Source organism: Onychostruthus taczanowskii, unplaced genomic scaffold (genome assembly GCF_017590055.1).
Source record: "Onychostruthus taczanowskii isolate IOZ18803 unplaced genomic scaffold, ASM1759005v1 scaffold35, whole genome shotgun sequence".
NCBI lineage: Eukaryota > Metazoa > Chordata > Aves > Passeriformes > Passeridae > Onychostruthus > Onychostruthus taczanowskii.
In genome coordinates this window covers 2,225,222-2,246,338 of record NW_024500905.1, presented here as the reverse complement: position 1 = coordinate 2,246,338, position 21,117 = coordinate 2,225,222, and the positions used below count along the sequence as shown (strand labels likewise).

At 38.9% G+C, this 21,117-nt stretch overlaps 1 protein-coding gene and 1 long non-coding RNA gene across 6 annotated transcripts in view; one reads left to right on the top strand and one right to left on the bottom strand.

Moving 5' to 3' along the window:
- Nucleotides 1-16,299, bottom strand: part of ZFC3H1 (zinc finger C3H1-type containing) — a 41,816-nt gene extending 25,517 nt beyond the window's left edge. For 2 of the 5 annotated variants that reach the window (XM_041411197.1, XM_041411201.1), the window contains exons 1-9: nt 15,605-16,299; nt 10,852-11,271; nt 7,343-7,407; nt 6,883-7,081; nt 6,473-6,699; nt 4,779-4,902; nt 3,120-3,217; nt 1,985-2,188; nt 1,180-1,344 (exon numbers count right to left, since the gene is read on the bottom strand). In XM_041411197.1, coding sequence (XP_041267131.1) covers nt 1,180-1,344; nt 1,985-2,188; nt 3,120-3,217; nt 4,779-4,902; nt 6,473-6,699; nt 6,883-7,081; nt 7,343-7,407; nt 10,852-11,271; nt 15,605-16,193 — 2,091 coding nt within the window. In that variant the 5' untranslated portion in view covers nt 16,194-16,299. The remainder of the gene's footprint in view (nt 1-1,179; nt 1,345-1,984; nt 2,189-3,119; nt 3,218-4,778; nt 4,903-6,472; nt 6,700-6,882; nt 7,082-7,342; nt 7,408-10,851; nt 11,272-15,604) is intronic. The other 3 variants (XM_041411198.1, XM_041411199.1, XM_041411200.1) reach the window with 3 other exon arrangements.
- LOC121339436 lies at nt 16,256-21,117 on the top strand. Its single transcript, XR_005953182.1, has 4 exons — nt 16,256-16,356; nt 19,510-19,592; nt 20,342-20,464; nt 20,942-21,117. It is a non-coding gene; the product is annotated as an uncharacterized LOC121339436 (long non-coding RNA).

The window sequence follows — 21,117 nt, the reverse complement described above, 5'->3', positions numbered from 1 at the left end:
ACAGCCAATCAAATCTGCATTAGAACTGGTGTGGCAGCCACGCCAAAACCCCTATTCTTTCTGCTACATAGTCTCTTGTCCCACAGTTGTACTTAGCTGATCTTACAGTGAGCTGCTCAAGCATTTTAATTGGCAGAACATCAACAGAATGTAATGAATAGATGAAATAATGATTAATCACCTTTTGCAAACACAAATTTAAAAAGCTCACTGAAGATCAGGTGACTGCCAATTCCAGCATAAAGGAAAATGCAGAAACAAGCAGACAACTGAGATTAACCTCAAAAGTTCTGGAGTTACAGCATAGAAAAAAGGAACTTATTTCACATTTCCGGGACTGCTGTTCTGATGTTCCACTGCAGATCTGGACAACTACAGCTATACATTACCCTTCATCTCAGAATAGAACTTTGTCAAAACTGTGTCTTCTAAAGCATTAACCCACCAAAAAACCACAATTTTTTAAAAATGAAAAATACTCAAATTTCCACAATCAGTTCTTTTTGATACTCTGGGCAATTCTCAAGATATGGGTTATCTACTACTGCTGAACATACTCCAGTTGCATCAATTTTTCACCACAACAGGATAGGCAGGCACAATTCCAGTTTATGTTGGTGCAAGGCACTGGCTCTCCTCACAAATACTCTCTTCCAGCCACACTCATAGACATGCTAACTCTGATGTACACACTATTCACTGAAAAAATTCAACTCCTCCTAAAAGGAAAAGTACTTTTTCCCCTACAGAAGTTAGTTTTCTAACCAATTTAGCATGTTACGTAAGTTCAGCAATGGGACTGATGCTCCAGACCCCACTTTAAAGGAAGGAAAACACCAACTGGCCAGGTGCAGGAAGAAGAGCAAGACTGCCTCTGTTTTGGCAATGGTGTCTGTGCTAGTCTGGATAAGAAAATAATTGAACTATATTTACAATCTCTTAGTTCACTGTATGATGGCATATCTTGATGCTCTCTTCAGCTACAAATTCTTGCCTCAGTGTCAAAGTCTTTCTAGAAGAGCATAAGGATTGTCAAAAGCTCACTAATAATTCAAATGCTTAACTGAAGCTTCACCCTTCTGTGCTGCATCACTACAAAACCTAAGTCTGCTCTTCACTTAAACTGAACTCAGTTTCAACTCATAGCCTTATTAGTAGGAAGCACCAGTATTTCCTTACTGTAATCACTGCTCGTGGAAGCCTCGGTACTCTAACAAACTTTGTACTTTGCACTCGTGGCTGAGACACAGTATTAATACTGACAGCAGACAGATTACTTCTTGGCACAGGCTGCAAGTTGTCTGGAACAGGAGGGGAAGGTGGACCACTGTTACTTGATGTTTCCTAAAAAAGAGAACAAGAATATGGTCTTAAAAAGACACACTATATATAGCTGTTTTAAAAAGCATCAGTATAAATGAGACTGCTTCATACATGTCTTGGAATTTGAAAATGTGATTTAGCCAGACTATTGAAATGCACCAGATAAATGTTGCAATTCTGCAGTAATATCAAAAAGGCACACAAGAGCAGGCCAGTTATTCACAGGTCGACTGCCAAACACCCTTTAAGTAAGGTCAAAACCAATACATTTTTCAAAACCAGAAGCTTAGCTTCTCACTCCAAGAGAAATCCCCAAAACAACAACAAAAACCAGTGAACCTCTTCCAACCCCTTTTCCTAGGAGGCTGAAACAAAGTTACTGGTCTTACTTTCTAACTGGAAAGTTCAAAAGTAGTAAACATTTTCTGGCAGAAAACTCCCATTCCTTTGACTTACTCCATTTTCAGTACATTGAAGTTTAATAATTCACTCAGAAATAACATGAAAGGTGCAGTTTATAGTTCTAGAGTGGCTCTTGTTGATTTTTAAGTCTGTAGAAATGCAGCATAATACCCCTGTAATCCTCACTTACAGCAGGTCACATTGAAATTTTGGTCAAGGCTGCCATCTAGAGGCTTACATTCAAAAAACAATAGAGTACCTCAGCTCTGAAAGCACGCTTGTTGGCTAGAGACTTGAGTAATTCTTCTCTTAAGAGCATCTCCTCCTCCTCTTCCTCGTCAGCAAATGGAGGTTTTGGTGGCTGTTCAGGCTCTTCAGGGGGAAGAGGGGGAAGAGGTGGAGGTGGCTCAAGAGAAACACAAGGAATACCCTCCATGTAAAGATGGCTCAAAGACGCTACAGGCTGAGAAAATAAAATAAAACAAAGGTTTGAAATGTGAAAATTACTACCCCTTTATGATTACTTAGCAGAGGTTGAGACCGAGATTATTCCATGGTTTAAAAGTAACCTAAACTGTGTCAGTTTAATTAACATTCAAACTACACTTACATCCCTGTCAAAGGCTGTGATTGAACAGTAAGTTATTTCTCACAGAGGTTAATGGAAGCAATAAAGTTAGATTTGGAAGCTGTGGAGACATACAAACTAAATGTGAGAATCTGAACCAGAGGAAGTTTAGCCAGAGAAATACAGCTGACCAGCAGTCTTTTATGAAACTGTCTTAGCTAACAAAATTACTATTTCCCTTCGTCAAAAGTTCAGAAGGGGTCATGAGAAGAAATGGTACCTTTCTATTGCTTTTCTGAGTAACAATCATTCACTGAAAAAAATAGCAATGAAAAATCTCCGCACTAATTGAACTTCCATGTGGACTCTTAGGTGAGAAGACAGAAAACACAGTCAAAAGGCACGAAGTCTGAATGACTGATGAGCTCTGTCTTGTCTTTCCCCCCACCTCTAGGTAACAAGTCAGAGATCAAGCTTATCTACCTACATACGTGGCCTAGAGATAAGGGGCAAAGTTGCCTTGAGCTAACAGCTCCAAATCATTCTTTTCCCTTATGTGCTTCACACAATTTTTGTCTTCTGTACGAAAAAGCACAGCTCTAACAATGAAGAGAATTTCAATTTAACAGGGAAAACCTCCATTAACCAACAACTGCATCAGCCAAGAGGCAGCTGAAATAAGAGTTTTTTAAAAGCAACCACAAGTCTAACAGAAAGTTCAAGGGAATCACTAAACAGAGTATAGTACCAAAACCAGAATCTAAATTTAATCCTATCTTTAGCATTAGGAATCAGATACAAAATGAGAATTATCAAGGTTACTTACTGGAATTGGAGGAGGTAGTGGCAAGGAAATTGGTGGTACTGGAGGTGGAAAATATCCTATTGGACACTCAAAGAAAGGAGGCTGAACTGGGGAAGAAGCTGCAATTAAAATACTGAATGTAAGATATCTGACAGGTATTTATTAAACAACAACTCATGCTTCATGCATCAACTGATTTAATGGAGCAGAAAGAGACAAATGTTTTTACGATGCACTAATTTTAAAGGTAACACCAGACACATCACAACGCCTTTTCTTTACATGTACATATATTTTTTAAGAATAGTTACATTTTCTGTTTTACATACAAAATATAAGTACAGCCAACCAGTACTGCTGAGGTAATCCAGCCCTCAAACTGAATTTAATTTGCAAGAATTTACCTTCTCAACCAAGAGTCTCAGTAGCCTGATTGCAGACTACCAAAAACACAACACAAGGTACGACAGAAGCAGACCCAAAGGACTGCTGATAAATTCTGAAACACTGAACAAGAAATTGAGATGCTTTATCAAGAGAGATTTGCGTAGCTTACACATACAAAATAGCAGGTGTAATATTTTAACAAAGTCATGCGTAAGGAAGGCTGACAAGAAAGGAGAAAAAAAGGAAGCAAAAAAAAAAAAGGGTGGAAGACGAAAAGCAAGAGAAGTAGCCAATAAGTACTATTCTTAATGAAATTCTCAACTCTCCGTATGTTGAGATGGAACACAGAAACCCAACTACCTTAAATGCACCTCAGACTTGAGAGTCAATAAATCATTTAAGTTGGAAGAGACTTCTGGAAGGTGTACAACCCAGCACAAGCGGCCAAAACTTTGGGCCGCCCCCAAAGTCAGTTTGTCAAGTTCCAGGTATATTTCACCATGGAGATTCCACAACATTTAAGCCTTTGCTAGTGTTTGACTATCTTCTATCTAAGCAGAATTTGTTTTGTTGCAATTCAAGTGTTGCCACCTGTCCTTCTGTTGCCATCTGACTGACAAGTTTGGCTCTGTCTTGTCTGCAACAGCTCACTAAGCAACTGAAGAGTGAAATCCTTCCTTAGCCTTCTCAACACAAACGCAGCTTTCTCAGTCTCTTTCTGTAAGCCAAACGCTCCAGTCTCCCAATGAACTTTATGAAAAACAAGCCTGAAACAGTTTTCCTTAGTCAATAGTCAAAAAGGTCTTTTGCTAGGCTCATTCTAGAATGTCACTCTCTTCTACTGTGAAACCAGAAAACTGGCAATCTCACCAGTGATTAAGAGGCCCCTCCAGCCACTGACCCCCAACAGTCAGTGCCACAACGCAGGCTGTGGCTCGCCTGTCACCCAAAGCCATACTGCCAACCAACATGTCACTCAGTGTCCACTAGGACCCCCATGCCCTTTTTTTTGCAAAGCTGCTATCTGTCCAGTTAACACCCTGCACAGCTGATTGGGAATACATAAGCATAAACATACATTACTGCAATGCGAAAAATATACCCTGAAGACCTTAAAAATACCACTACAACAGGGATGGAAAGAGTCAGCATTAACACAATTAGCTCACCTTAAAATATTAGTTCTGTAATTCACACATCTCAAAAGACTTTCTTTCTAGAACAGTGGCTTATTTCCTACATTTAACCTATTTTTACCAACCACCATATAAGAAAACTGTAACTAAGTCTTACCTGGTGAGTTAGTTTCACTGTCTGTATCCATAGCGACTTCATCGTAATTATCATACTGATATATGCCTCCTGCACTCTCTGTAGACTGCTTATCCAAAGACCATCTCAAGTCTGTATCTGATGACTAAACACACAAAAAAGAATTTTATTTACCTGGTCTTACATCATTATTTCAGAGTAAACCACTAAGAAATACCTTCTGGAAGAAGGCCCTTAGAATTTTTTCTTTTAATTGATTTATAAATACAATTCATTTATCTTGTACAAGATACTAAATATTACCTTTTAATCAAATCTACTGCAAGTAGCAACTAGACAAATCCACAGGCAGTTTTAAAAATATCTCTTCCAGGATGATAGGGTGGGGGGTGTTATGATGCATGGAAACAATTTTTAAATACCTTTTAGGTTATTGTGTATCTGGTAAATGGACATGGTTATTTATTTCTGAAAGACTGCATGTGAATTAAATGCTTTATTATTTCTGGTAATCTGCCATGGCAACTACCAAGAATGCTTGAACTACCCTTGCTAGAAACAACTCTCAGGTAAAGAATCTTTTTATCATCCCAGAAGAAGTCACATGCCACACTGAGACAAACCCTGAGACTGTCAACTCATAAATCAGATTGTTTAAAGATCTCCTAACACTGTATAGATGCCAGTCAACGTCCAGGACTGAAAATATGTAGAACACCTAGGACTGAAAACATGCAGAACACCTAAGTATGACTTCTCAGACTCCTTAACTTGTATCTTTCAGAGGCATACAGAAAGGTAGCTTCTAGAATATCTACTGTTCACAGTCAAACATTTTTAGTCTTCATTTTCCATTCAATATAAATATGATTCTTCTCCAACACGACCTCAAACAGGAGCCCCAATTCCCTTAGATGCTGTTTCTTACAGCAATAGTAGCTCCAAGCACTTGAAGCATCCAGCTCCAATGGCTGTATTGCTTCCAGGCTGAAAGAATGAATGCTATAGAAACAGTATTTTTTTTTCTGTACTGTACCAATGTTTTAGAGACAGACATTAGTTACTCAAGTGCCTTTTGCTAATCTCAATATGAGAGAACAAGAACAGCCACAAGGACAGCATGATGACCACTGCAGTAACTCTATTACTTCATCAATTTGACACTGTGTGAAGTTAAACTAATTATCTTTTGTCTTGGCGTATCTTATGCCTCAACAAAATAGATTAAATACTAAATTGAAAAAATACTACAAAGCAACCAAGCCCTCCAATCACATTTTGAAAGAAGCAACCCACTGAAGTTGCATACACAGAAAAAGTTTGAAAATGTGGAGAAGAAAACCCTGAAATCTAAAAGAAGGCCAAAGAGTTTTACTGATTGGTTAAATTACAGGCTGCTCTTTGATCACAGTGCTCAAAATGTCTTTAGAAGAAAAATGCTTAATCACTGACTTGCAAAGGTACAACTCATAGAAAACTGATTTTCCAAATCCAAAGGGAATGCTTGTCTAGCATGGGATTAAAACACTGTAAACACTGAAGTACACTGAGCTTTTCTTTCACTGCTACATTTTGATTATTCTAGGGGTGGGAGAAGCAGAGAGAAGAACAGGGGGATTCAGACAGGATGATGACACAAAAACACGTGAGGCAAGACAAAAATCATTCATGAATCCTAAATGTAATGCCAGAACACCATGTAAGAAATTTATTACCCTGCTTCTTGATCTCCTCTTTCCTCCAACTAGCTTCATAAATCGATTGTACTGCTCTTCTTGATTTGAGAGGTCCCTAATTTTTCTTATTTCTTCTTCTCTCTTTCTTCTCTCCTCCTCTTCTTCTTGTTTCCTCTGGTCTTCCTCTTTCTGCCGCCTGTCTAGTTCCTTTTGCTGCTGCATCTTCTTTGAAGTTTTTGTCTGTTGCTTCCTCAAAGTTTGCTTGCCTTTAAATAAAAGTTTGTGATTAACACCATCTTACCCAATTGGTTCCACCTAATCCTAGATTCTTCAAGAGCTCTGAGTAAATGTGAGAGAATTTAGAATGACTAAAGGCTCATTGCTCACATTAACCTTTTTTTTTGAGGCTATGCCATTGACAGCCATTTCAGTAACATAAAACTTATTACCTGTAGTACTAGGTTTTTTTGTTGAATGTGCTTTTGTACTGGCTTTCATTTTCTGTGTTACGCTTTTCGTTTTTGTTAATTTTTCCTTGCTTTCCTTCATCACCTGTTGTTCTTTTTGCTGCCATTTTTTACTAGCAGACTGAAGTGCAAGAAGCCTAAGTTGCAATTCAGACATCTCCTCCTCATCATCAAGCAGCTTCTTGAGAAGAAAACAGAAGAAAGGACAAGACAAAAAGTCAAGAAATATAATTTAACAACTTTTTCTTTACAAGGTCTTTTGAAATCTTTCCCCAATATTTTTAATAAAAGAAAGCTCAAAATCCTACTTTACTGGTAAGAGTCATTTATTAAAAATTGACAGTTCCTACTACTGGAATGTTTCTGGACTGCCATTTGGAAAAAGCTATCAGAGTATCATAATGCAAAATCATGCCTCATCTATGGAGGAATATTTTCTTACCTTTTCAGATGCAACATCTGAACTGCTAAGCTTTCGCACTGATGTTTGCTCTTTGTCTTCTGTACCTTCCAAGAGAAAAAACAGCGCGTTTTTGAACAAGCTGTTTCTCATGAGACAGAGCGACATTAAAATGACACATGAATTCTAATCTATACAACCATATTTTATGAGTATCACTGATACACAGTATAAAACAATACCAGTGGTACATGCAAGATCACATGAACAAACATTCATATAAATTTAGCATGTCTGATAAAATCATGACTCCATAAGCCTAAGGCAAGTCTTTTCATTTCTTAGTAACTCTGTCTTAAGGTTCACATGTAAGGTTCACATGTTTCAAGAAACAGAGAAAAACAGATTTGCAAACAAGGGGAAAAGAAGACTTCTTGTCATGTGTTTTATACCACCATCTCATATCAGCTGCTGTCCTGAGCATCTCCTATTTCACTGGCAGCTATTTTGAGTAACTGGTCATTCTTTTGCAAAATTAAACATGAAGGCCCAAAGCTGCAGTAAGAACACACTTGCTCAATTTCACACCAAAGGAAAACAAAAAAGTAGTCATGGAATGAACAGTGGAAATGAGTAGTACAGCACTGTTTTCCCACTAGAAACATTTAGATGCTAAAATATTAATTTCTTAGATGTCACAAAATATAGACAATATTCATAATGTATATATACACACACATATTAACATACTGTATTTTACACACGTATACATAATGCTGTATGTATTGCAGTATTACATACTTTATTATAGCAAATAATTAGTGATATAACTGGCTGAAAATAATTATGCCTTTTTTTGTATAACCACACATGTTTACACGCGTCAGATACTCTTTCTTCAAAGAAAGATTCCTTCCCACAATTCAAAATGGTGAAAAATAAATTCAGATTCTGTACAGTTTTAACCCTTCTTAGCATTTCATAAAAATTACATTCAGAAAGGCACTGTTAAAAGTACACCAAGACCTTATATGTAAACAAAAATAAAACTTAAAAAATTCTGAAGTCTTCCTCTTTGCACATGCATGCATTTCTAAAAAATGCACATACAAAAAAAGAGTAATATCTAATACCCATATGAACTATAGAAAAAATTCAAAGAAGTTAGTATACTATGTAAAGTTCCTAACCATCCACTTCACAGGATGAAAGAAGGAAGACAGATGGTACAGTAGTTTTTTTTGATAAAAGCATATGAATGGACATTCTATACAAGTACAAATGCCCTTTCAAACCAGAACAGGACAACACGGACACAACAGGCTAATGCACAACATGGGAAGTAAAGTAGGGAACACTGTCAAGCCTGCCAAAGCACCTGGACCACAGAGAATTAATATGAGAGACTAAAACTTTCCTAAGTTTTAAGACAATTTCCTCAACTTTTACAAGCCTGGAGAAACATCTAGCACACTATTTAAAAATAAATAAAATGTGAAAATCAAATTTTGCTGATTTCCCAATACATACAGCAGGTATTGTGGCACTAAAGAGATTAAGGTAGTACATATTCACTTAATACACATGCATCTGCAATAACTCCAATTAGCTGAATTTTCTCTGGAAGCCTGCTTTACATTGTCATAAACATTCACTCATACATAGTCTGTCTGCTTTCAGATCATTCATATATCATAGATTTGAGTATCATGCAAAAATTAAATGCTTTTAATATGCATATTACAGCATTTATTTTTCACTATCATATCAACTGTACTATCAACTTCAATGCTTTTAAGTTTGGAAACTGGACTTTTGAGACTATTTTGCTTTTTAAATAGCCTGTGTTCTCCTCCTACAGACTACTAGTTTTTATTACCAAAATTAGTTTTCTACGTATCTGTCAATAAAACCTGTATGACCTCTTAAAGAACATGAAAAAAAGGTCTATTATTAATGGGAAACACACAAGAGTGAGAAATTACCTAGAATGAAGTGGTTTGACTACTAATTATCTGTTTACTCTTTTGTTTTCTTTACAAGATCTGTCTTGTTCTGAAGTCACACATAAATCACTCTTTCAGTGCTCCAGTCCTACCTTGGTTCATATTCCTGCCAATTAGTCACCTGCATTCTTATTCAATCCATTAACTACTTTGTCTCTTCCCACTCAAATTGATAGTTTACACACACTGGCAAATTAGCGAACACCAGATGACATAGCCTCAAGCACCACCCTCAACCACAGCAATCACTTACCAGAACAACATGCAGCCTTAAGAGTAGGAAGCTTAAGTCAGCTGCCTTATTTTGCTGCAGACTTAGAAGTAAGCTCAAGTGCTGTTAGTACAGGCCAGGTGGACATGGTCACTTGTTTTTCAGTAACTGGCAAATGCATCTCAGCAATTACCCTTTTTAGTCAGCAGCCCAGAACTATCTTGGACAAGACAATCAGTATTCTACCCTTTGGCTTCACTTTGTCTACAAATCCTTTCCATTACTGGTCTATGATTTCTTGACTATTTGTGAATATCAACAATGATCAAAGTAATTCTTGTGAAATATCTTATGGTGTTAACACCATGGTTGTGGGCTTGATCTCTGGATGGGACATTAACTTTTAAGAGTCAGACTTGATAATCCTTGCCTTCCAACTCAGAATACTCCATAATCCTGATCTTACACTTAAGAAAACACATAAAGGTGGAATGCAGAAAAATGGGTCTCTAAATGTTCTCTTTTCAGCTAAAAAAACTCCACATTTTGCTTCTATAGAAAAGAACAAGGCAAAAGCAAAACTTTCAGTAGAAAGTCAATGATTTCTGCTGTGAACAGCAATTAAAACCTTCAAGTCTTGTCCTCATGCTTTCTGCCAAACAATCAGTCTAAGAAAATACATTGTTTAAAATACAAATCCGAAGCAAAAGCATGCTTCCAAACATGTTTACCTAATTCAATGAATTAAAAACCACAGAAGTACATTAAATCTTTAACTTGTAACTTTTAACATTTTAATTACAGTAACGTTTTCCCCAACACCTAATAAATACAATAGGTAATAGTGATGCCTTAAGTTTTAGCTTTCATATTTTTCAGTTTCTGTACTGCCTTAGTGTGCAACTGTGAACTTCATATAAAGTGTTAGCAAGTTCTCTTCACAGTTTAGTTAGACAAAACAATCCTTTTCCAGCCTGAGAACCAAGTACACTGTTGCAGCTTCAGGCCCAAGAAGTGTAAACAGCAGCAAATTGAGGAGAGCAATCTGGGAGGACTGGACTTCAAAACCTGAAGCTGTAATTGGACAACTAACCCCAATTTGTAAATGGACCAAAAATAAAATTGTAAACACTTGGGACCAAGCGTCCATTTTAGGTGGAGCCACAGCCAGGCTCTTGTACTGCCTGAAATGTATCCTTTGAAGGTCTTTTTAATAAATACCTACTTTATTCCTTTAACACTGTCTAGCCTCTGTTCTAGGTAGCCTCACAAGGCATCAATAGCAAGCAAATAGAAGTTCATAAGCTAAAATAACTTTACAAGTATTTCTTTACCTTGGCCAGATTCTGTTGCTTCAGATTTTTGTGAGGACTGCTTCATTCCTTCTTTGCCTTTTTTCAATCTGCTCCTCTCAGCTGGAGTAGGCAGTTTTTGTCTGAGAGGTTTCAGTTCAAATGCCTGAAAGCCCATAACCGGATTTTTCTCCTCAGGAGGTCCTTCTTTTACAGAGTCCGTTTTAATACTGTCATTTTCTACAGTTTTTTGGTCCTCAGTGTCCACCGTTTTTTCATCATCTTGTTTTTCATTTTCTTCCCTGTTGCTCAAAGCCAGTCTTTCATCTTTATTAATGTGTTCAAGTTCTAGTTGTATCTGCTTATACTTCAAGAGCAGATCCTCAAAACTTTCTTCCACAGAGCTTTCATTTTTAGAAGAGTGGTTCTGCTTTCTAGATGGGGACCTTCCAAAAGTTTTAGCTGAATTACAGGTCAAGAAATTAAAGACAAGAACTTGTATCATCATAAAACAGTAACGATATTACCACTGAAGACCAATTAAGACAAATGTGACCATTCTCATATATTTTACCTTAAGGCTACTTTGAAAAATATCCTGAATAAATACAAACAGCATACAAAAGCTGCAGCTGTTTTACATATTGACAAACATTTTCTCAAACCAACTATTTCAAATATCCTACTTATGACAAGAAGGTAATGAATTGCTGAGAAGTCTCATCTCCTACTCACACCACCCTCCTGGAAACAACAGCTATAATGCTGAGATGGTTCTCATGGAAAGTCAAACTTCCAGAAATCGTACCTCCAGTACTGACTTGGCATCTGACATTCTGAAAAAGACAGGTTAAATTCTTTTTTACTCATTTTAGACTTTCATAAAATGCCACATCTAGCCAATACTAAGTCTGGCCATAGCACAATTACACACTGCAGTAAATGCAGTTCAGCAAATGAGCTGAGGCACAGAAGAATCAATGAACAACTGAAGGGAATAAAAAAAAGTAACAAAGACTTGCAATCAAAACATTCAGAAATGCTGAAGACAACTGGAAATTACTAATTACTCAGAAAAGTTTACCTATGAATGTTCAAGGCAAACAGTGGAAATATTCCTAGGCACCTCTGCCCAGAACAAAAGTTGTCACTATTAAGTCACTATCAACTCCCCTTACCTTAACCTGATCCTCGAAAATGATCATGTAAAACAATCATGCTCAAGGGGAAATCTCAGGATACCAAGTCAGGTTTTACTCATTTGACTCGCAGTATCAACCCAACTGTGATAACAGCTGACTCACACACCCAGTTACACAAAATACTTTTTCAACAACATCATCTCTTAAAACAATAAACAGAGTAAAACCAGAAGCTAAAATAGGTGTCCTCTGAATGCAGACTCCAAAGGACAACATATTTGTCTTCTGCTCACAACAAGCATCGACTACTTGGATGTTTTGCTATGTTAAGTTCTAACATTAGTATGAACAATCTCTGTAAGTATCCCACAAAAGCTACTTCCGTAATGCCAGGAAATGTTTTGCTATACAGTGCTTTCTCAAGTGTCAGCACAAAAAGCAGAAACCAGCAAAGATAAACGACATAAAATCCAAAAAGCAATCAAACAGTCTATAAATATGTTTGAAATGCTAAAAGCTGTATGCAGTATAACACCAAATTATGCAATAAGCATATCTGCTAAATTCCCTTCCAACACATATCTACTTCCAAAGAGCCAGCTACATTCGTAATTTAGTAAGTCACAAGGAATTTTGAAACTAATAAGCCTAACTGCTATTTCCTATTGGAATACTTAAATAGGTTCCAAAATCATCTGGAGATGAACAACAAGACAGTTCCCAGATGTTTTTTGTGCTCAGGATAATGCAATTGCTAGAAACTCCCAGCAGAAATTCTGCAGTTCACACATGCAGAAACTTTTTTTTTAGTGCTTCTACGCATAGAATGCAAGACTCCATGAAGTGCTGTGAAAGGCAGACAAGCATGTACATATTAAAATAACTGTGCTTCAACCAACTCAAGAGAAACTTCATCCAAGAACCAAAAAGAAGAAATTGCGAGTTAAAACTGAAGAGAAATGTACACTGTGAAAAGCTCCGAATTCAACGGAAACAGCAAGTTCCATAATGGTTCTGTATTTCAGATTCAAATTCCACAATTCTCTATGCAAGAATTCCTGGAGAATTACTATATAACAGCTTCAAGTTGCCAAGAAATGAAAGAGAAAAGCGTAATAAAAGTTAACATATCAAAAAATGTAACTGGAATTCTTTAACTGTTCTACCTTAAGGAACGTCCCTTACTCCACTTACAAATATATTCCTACAAAACGTGGTGCAAAACACAAGTTCCAAGGATAAATCAAGTAAACAATCCCTGTCTCACCAAACTGTCAAGGTTAACCCCTGGTCAGCAACTTATTACCCCATACTCTCACTCCTCCCTCCCATGGTGGGATGGGGAAAGAACTTGGAAAAAGGTAATGTGGGTTGAGGGAACGCGGGCTGAAAAAACAACAGTTTAATAACAAGTAAATCAAGTAAAACAATAATAATAATGAAAAAGGAGATAACAAAAAGAGAGTGGAATAATGCCCAAGGAAGGAGGGTGATACACAATACAATTGCTCACTACCACCTGAGAGATGACCAGTCCCAAGCAGCAATCAGTGGCTCTCAGCCAGGTCCCCACAGTTTATACACTGGGCATGACATTCTGTGGTATGCAACCACTTTGGCCAAGTTTGGGTCTCAGTTTTGCACACAGCTTCTTGTCCACCTCCTCACTGGCAGAGCATGGGATGCTGGAAGTCCATAACTTAGTGTAGGCACTTCTCAGCAACAACTAAAACACCAGTGTGTTACCAACATTATTCTCACACTAGACCCAAAACACAGCACTGTACAGGCTACTAAGAAGAAGCCAAGATTAGGACTCAAGACACTTAAAACATTTTCTTTTCCAGGGGGAACTTCAGATACCATTCCAGGCCACAAGCCTCCCTGTACCAGTCGATACTGAAGTCTCCTCTGCAGTCACATGCTAATGAACTACACTGGCACTCCATTAATGTTAGCAACATGGAGGTACCTTAGTATTTATTAATTCTCTAATGTTGCCTGTATTTGGCAGCAAGGATGTTAAAAAAAAACAGAAAGTAACTCATATTGAGGGAAAATCATGGACCTTCCTTAATTACATGATCCATAAACAACTGAATGTTCACTTACTAAAGAGCAAGAGTAATAGAACATCCTCCATCTACCATGTTTCAACAGATGCATAAATCTTAAGTGCCAGGAATAAGAACACTCTCAACATCCTCATTTTCTACTCTTGGTTTGAAAATGGAATTAGTCGTTCTGAATGCTCTTTTAATTAAAAGAGAGAAGAAGAGTGCATCAATCTCATTAAGAAACATTGCAAGTTCTGTTCAGGACTATCTCCACATCTGCCCAGCAAATGACTCCTTACACAGAAAGCAACCACTTTCAGGTACTCAGGGCAACATTGCAAAGAGACTTGAAAACTATTTTCAGCATTAGAATTGTCTTACTGTGAAACCTTGGGCAAATTCCATCTTCACTTGCTGCCTCTCAAGATAAAACCCTTGAATGAAAGGCTCCAATGAAGCCTTCAATAATGCTGTAACTGAAGACTAAATATAAGCATCTTGCTAATTTACATATTCCATCTACATTTAAACAAATTAAGAAATACTAATGACATAAATAATAGAAGATCCAAGAGACCAAAAAAAATCAACCCACGCAAGTGGTTCTAGCAAAAACACATCCTTTGACTATTGATATGAAGGACAATAGAACACTGTAAAATTCTGGACAACAGGATTTAACCACCATCTCTCTTGCTCACTGCTTTTTACACTCATCTACATTTGCAGTTAGGCAACAATGCAGTTATGTCAAGTAACCAGGCTGCCCCAAGCTAAATCTGACTTTCCAAGTCAGATTAGTGTCTCCTCAAGCTACACTCAGCATCAGTTCTTTACGTTACTTCTCACAGCAAACAAGAAAAATTAGGGAAGCTTTTCCCACCACTTTCACAATTCCGGCTCCTAAAAAGGCCAAATATCAGAACTCTTGTAATGAGTCACCTAAACTCTTAAGAGCAATCAGTGGAGAACATCCTACAAAAAATGGTGGGTACAGCTTTCATCTGAATGCCTATACAAACTACAGTTTGTGCGTGCAGATCCACCCCAGCTTAGCTAAAACTAACTACAGCTAAACCTAGCTGTAATAGCCTCTGAAGGGATGAAAGTGAAAATGAAAAAAAAAATAGTAGATCCTTCCCAATACAGTAAATTAACAAGGCTAGGATTTTAGCTTCACAGTTGTGACACTAATTACACATATTAAAACTGCCGCACCAAAGACTGACCCCACTTGACAATATTCGCACTTGGGGCTAGAAACGCAGCCGCCCGGAATCCAACCGACAAAAGCTTCCTTTCAGGCTATGCTTTTCCTTTTTCCCTGCACCCGACGGATCGGCCAAGCCGTAAGCCAGGCGACGGCAGTAATCCGACTTCCCAGCAGCCTCTCCTTAAGCAGGGCCGGCTGTCCCGACCAAGCCCCAGGATTAGCTTGGGAGCCTCCCTCTCCGCTACCTCTGCGGGAATCCCACTGCCAGAGCGGGAGGGAAACGCGTCCCTCCCCACGGCTTTCGGCCACGCAGCGCGGCACGGCCACACCCAGGCCCACCGCAGCAGCCCGGGCCCCCCGCCCCGCGGACGACTCAAGGATACATTTTCGAGGCGAGGGCTCCCTCCAGCCCTGGCTGCTACTGAACCCGGCGCCGCCTCCCCCTCCGGGCGGTCTTCCCGGAGGGTTGCCCGGCCGATCGCTGCAGCCTCGGCTCCGGCCCCAGCGCCCACCTCCCCGGTAGGGCCGGCCTCGGAAGCGGAACCGATCCAGGGCGTTGTGGCTGCGCTCCCAGAAGGAGAGCCGGGGGCCCGTGTCGGAGTGCGAGCCCGGCGGCATCCGCGGCGCCGGCGGGTGGGAGCGGAATGAGTCCTTAGGCCGGTACCCGCCGTGGCCGTGCACGTGTCCCGTGTCGGGAGGAGGCTGGTGCCGCGAGCGCGGGAAGGGCCGCCCAGGGGAGGACATGGAGCCGCTCCCGTGGAGCCCGGGGGGCGGCCGGCGCCTCGAGTACGGCCTGCTACTGCTGCTGCTGCTACCGCCGCTACCGAGGCCGCCAGCACGCTCGGAGCCGCCGCCATAGGGCCCGAAGCCGTTGTTGTCATCGTCGCTGATCTCGCCATCCTCCAGCTCCCCTTCCTCCTTCGGGGAGAGCCCGCTGGGGTCGGGCGCGGCCGCCGCCTCCGCGGCCGCCATGGGCCCACGACAACGGTCTCAGCGCACCCTGCGCCCGCTCCGCTGGCCCGCGCGGACTCTCGCGAGACCACGCCCCGTCCCTCCCGCCTGGGAGGAGACAGAGCCGCGATGCGCAAGAAAAGTAACGGCTCGGAGCAACGCCCCTAATTGCGGGGTATCCTGGGTAATGTAGTTCCTCACTCGGGGTCAGACCGTGCAAAGCACGGCCGGAGGAAGCCGGCGCCTCAGCCTATCGCGCGGCGGCGGCGGGCAGCGAACGCCAATGGGCGCGCGACCCTCCATGTTGGCAGGGGAGGGGAGGAAGGAGGCCGCCATTTTATCGGAGGGCACGGCGCTGTGTGGGTACGGGGCAGTGGCATGGCGGCGGGCTGCCGTGCCCCTGTGCCGTGCCCCTGCGCCTGCCCCTGCCCTTCGGCGCGGGATGATCAGTGGCAGCTCCCTTTAGCACCGTCCAGGCCGCGGGGGCTTGGGCCTCCTGGGTGCTCATTGGGGATGCTGGGTGCCATTTCTCTCTCAGTGCGGCCTGTGCCCTGCTGCTCTCCCCAAACAGTGCACAGGCTGCTAAGGAAGGGAAAGCAGCGGGTGTTAACCCCCAGAACCCTCCTAGTAGCTAAACTAATGTTAAAATCTTTAAGAAGGAGGTTTCTGCAAAGCTTTCCAGACCTGTAATTGCCTAGAAGTTCAATGCCCTAATGCCTTCAGAGATACAAGTGAGCATCAGAGTGTGTAAAACAACTGCATAAACACTTTCAATCATTTGTTTTATTTTCACATCTATTAAGTAGCATTCTGTTGCTAGCTAGTTGGTTGTTAAGGGATGTAATATCCTACCAAGACTGCTGGCTGGAGAGCAGTGATGACTTGCTTGTGAAGGAAAAAACTCATTTTAAATAAAGCCTTTCTAAGTCAGATTAGTGTTTCCTCAAAATTCAGAAACCCTGACCTTAAAAATGGGAAACCTGAGAGATACCTTTGAATTATGCATTCTAAATGCCTTTGCAGATTTGCCATGGTTTTCAAACTTGGAGAAAGATGGCTGTGTCTTCATGCTTTTCCTGAGAGTGAATTATTAAGATGTTTTGTAGATTATTTTTTTGTGAGTAACGTGCTATGAAATCACAAGCACCAAAATAAAACTCAGTATCATGTTGCTGTTTATTTTCCCTTGCCTTCCTCTCTAGACTTTGTTTAAATTCAACAAGAATAGAGGGAGTGGTTAACGCATATGCTTTGTAAAGTCCAAAATATTGTGCCAAACAAGCTTACTTTTCCTTGCTCAAAACACTTTTCGCCCTCTTTTTTTGATCTAACAGTACAAACTCTATGACTCAAAACAGATTCCATTGCAGTGACCTCATACAAAACAGGATAGAGTAATGGAAGGTGTCTATCATATCCTCACTTTCTCAATTATTTTTCTGTTTAAAACAATGTGCATTCTTTGAAGGTGTTTACAGGAAAGCAAGTTAAAGGCTTGCTTTTTCACTCCCCCTCCCCAGCCCACATATACATCATTCTACATTAGTATGCTGTGTGTGTCAGTACTTCTATTCAAATTGTTGGTGTCTCTAGGAATCAGGCTTACGTTATTTTTCATATCCCCCAGTACTAAAAACATGCAAATATTACATAGGTCATACTGAAAACTTTCTCAAGTAGCAGCTGGAGGTGAAGCAGGTTTGTAAACATTGCTAGGTGCCTATGTCCATGTCTGAAATCTAATCCACCATAGTTACAAAGCAGTTTCAGTATCACTACATGTAAGCTGCAGGAATTTCCCTCCCAGCACACGTCCTTACTTAGACATCCCAGAGCTTTGCATATATCTGATTCCAGTTGCATTTGAACAGTTACCTTCATTTCTAAGTGTTTTCATACACCAGTAGGAAATTAGTATCAGTAGCTTTTAGACAGGAAAGGAAAACGTTTATTATAGAACTGTAAAGTATTGGTAAAACTTTTCCGCTCTTTTATGGGAAATTACCCTGACATGGCTATACCCACTCTGTTGATTTTTATCGTATGTTTGCTTACTGTTCATCCAACAAGTGTGCTGAATTTATTCAAAAATACTATATGATCTGTATTATAAATTTCTGTCTAAGGGAAAACTTAACCATCTGTACTTAACCATCTGTAAAAGAATACCCTGAGAATCTTGCAGTGGTTTTGTATATCCTATGGTATCATATGTCCCTTCTTTCATTTCAGTCATCTGATATTCCTAGCTTTTTGCTATCATCTAGGGTTATCACATGAGTAATTTTAAATTTTCAGAAAGAAGCAGATTCACCACAGTTAATAAATAGAGAAATTGACAGTGTTAAATTCTTTTCTGTAAAGGGAATAAAAGGGCATATGTAAAAAGAATGTGTTTTTCTGATGATTTTGCTACCTACACATTTGAACAAAGGCCATAAACATTTGAAAACCGCAAGGAAGCTGCCATTCGAATAGAAAACATGTAGAAACTTCCTTGCTTATGGCACAAGTAATAGATAAAGAATTTTTTTTGAGGTTTCATTGCAATGTGTAAACTTAAGAGAAAAAATGAAGACATTTTATTTTAGCTGCATTTGATTTCATGCCTGTGAAACAGATTATATTGCTGCTGGAGGAAAAAAATTTATTAAATAGTGGGTATATTTTCAGTAAAGGACAAATAGAATAATTTAAAATACAGAAGACTGTATATTTTAGTACATGAGCACAGAATTTGGCTTTTTTCAAAGTTTGAGGCAGGAAATTAGTAACGTGTTTACCATGTAAATTAACTTCAATGACAAAAAGTAAAGTGAATTTTGTTTTTACAGAAGCACAGTTTGAGTTACAATAACTTGGCCAGATTTCAGGATATAAAAGACATTCAGTATATTTTGGTACTATAATATTTGGATTAGGCTAAAATTATTTTTGCTCTTCTTGCTTTGCAAGTGTCAATTACTATCATAGGTTCAGGGTAGATCCCCTTGTTGGTAAGGTAACAAAGATAAATATATTCTTTGCATTTCTTCCACAGTTTTGTGGTTTTTCCTGTGTTCTGCTTGTGCCAGCTGACACAATGTCCAGTTAATCCACAATTTGATACTGTTGCACAATTTGACATAATTTTGTTGTTCTGTTTCTTAACTAATTTCTTCTGGATTTTCTCGGATTTTTTGTTTGTTTGTTTGGTTGGGGTTTTTTTTTTTTTTTTTTTTTTGTTTTTTTGTTTTTTGTTTTTGTTTTTTTGGGGGTTTTTTTGGGTTTTTTTGTTCTTTTGTTTTGTTTTTGTTTTTTGTTTTTGTTTGTTTTGTTTTGTTTTGTTTTTTAACAGAAAGCTGTGTGAAATCTTCCAAAGAAGAAAGCCGTTTCATTCCAATTAGGAACATCCAACTTCAAAATAAGCACTAAGTGTAGGTAAGTTCTTACTGAACATAGTCTGAACACACTGTCTTGAACACAATGCCTTCAAAATACATATGAAAGTAAAAAGAATAAAAAGTTGAGGAAACAGTAAGATTGAAAAAAGAACAAAGAATCGCATTCAAATAGCAGGCAGAGCTGCATAGTGATAAAATTAAATACTTGCCTTGTGACATGCTTAAAATTAATTAATATCTTACCAAGAGATATAGCTGAGCAAATTATATTAAATATCTAAAAGAGTCTTACCTTGGATGAGGTAAAAGTATGAGATATTTATATAAGAGACTAAAATGAGATATTTTACAGAAGACTATTTATAAAAGCTTTTTAAATAAAAAAGTAGTCTGGAATTTTTATGTTGGTATTTATGGTGAATTAATAGTAAAATACAGTCACATTGTTACGTTCTCAGACATGCATTTAGTGATGAGAAAAATCTCCTTTTTATGACTGCAATTATTCAATACCTATCAGTTACTAAAAAAGACTTTTTTAAAATCTGGAAGATGTCAAAGTGTGATTTTAGGTTTTCACCTCAGGTACTAATAGTCTGATGGAAGAGCTGATTCTAAGAGTTCTGTCTTCCCAAAAGATAGGAAGAAGCTTTTTTCTTTTGCAAGAGACTTTATTTTTAGGAACATAAAATAATCACTGCAGATAACTTCAGATGAAACACACTCAAGTAGCAATTAACTCCCTCCTGCTAGATGTTGCTAAAAAGAATGGAACTTTCTTCTCAGGAACCTCAGCACCCTTTCCTGTATCCTCAGAGGTTTTCAACTGAGGATCCTGCGTTGCTCCTTGAAACCCTACACAAGCCTTTGAGCAAGAACTCCTAGAAGTGAGCAACGTGTTGAAGAGAGGTAAGCAAGCAAGGTCAGAAACTGAACCATAGAACTCATGGCCTCTTTAGCGCAAAGAAGACTGTAGGCTTTTTCTGTTGAGTTTGAACTTGTATTGGACACCTAACCCATAATTAACCCCAAAGACTGTGGTGAGTGTAATGCTTTATTTTTGCCCTTTGATGGCATGTTCAGTTCTTCAAATTGTGTACAGACAGGATTGATCATAGTTATTTATAGTGTTAGTTATAGTATGCAGATGCTACAGCCAAGTTAAAGATATTTAACAGACCAAGTGTCTGTGGTAATTTTTTATGCTTGGATAGATTGCAAGTACATACAGAGTAGATTACTTGCAGTACTTTCCTCTATTTTGGTATTTTCCTCAATTATTTTTAAATACCTCAGATGTTCCTCAAAACATAAAGTCTGAAACTAAAAGCTCAAATTAGCATGATTCAAAATAATATAAGCAATTGTAACTTTTCTATTTGACAGGTAAATACTGCAGTGGATTTGGTTCCACAGAGAATGCTGGAAGGAGAAAGAAGTGAAGAAATAAACTTCACAATAATTTCCTGAGATTTTTTTCTGAAATTATACTGTTGCATTGTCATCTATGTATGGAAGGTACAATACCTTCCTTTTTGTTAAAAACACTGTAGAAACATATA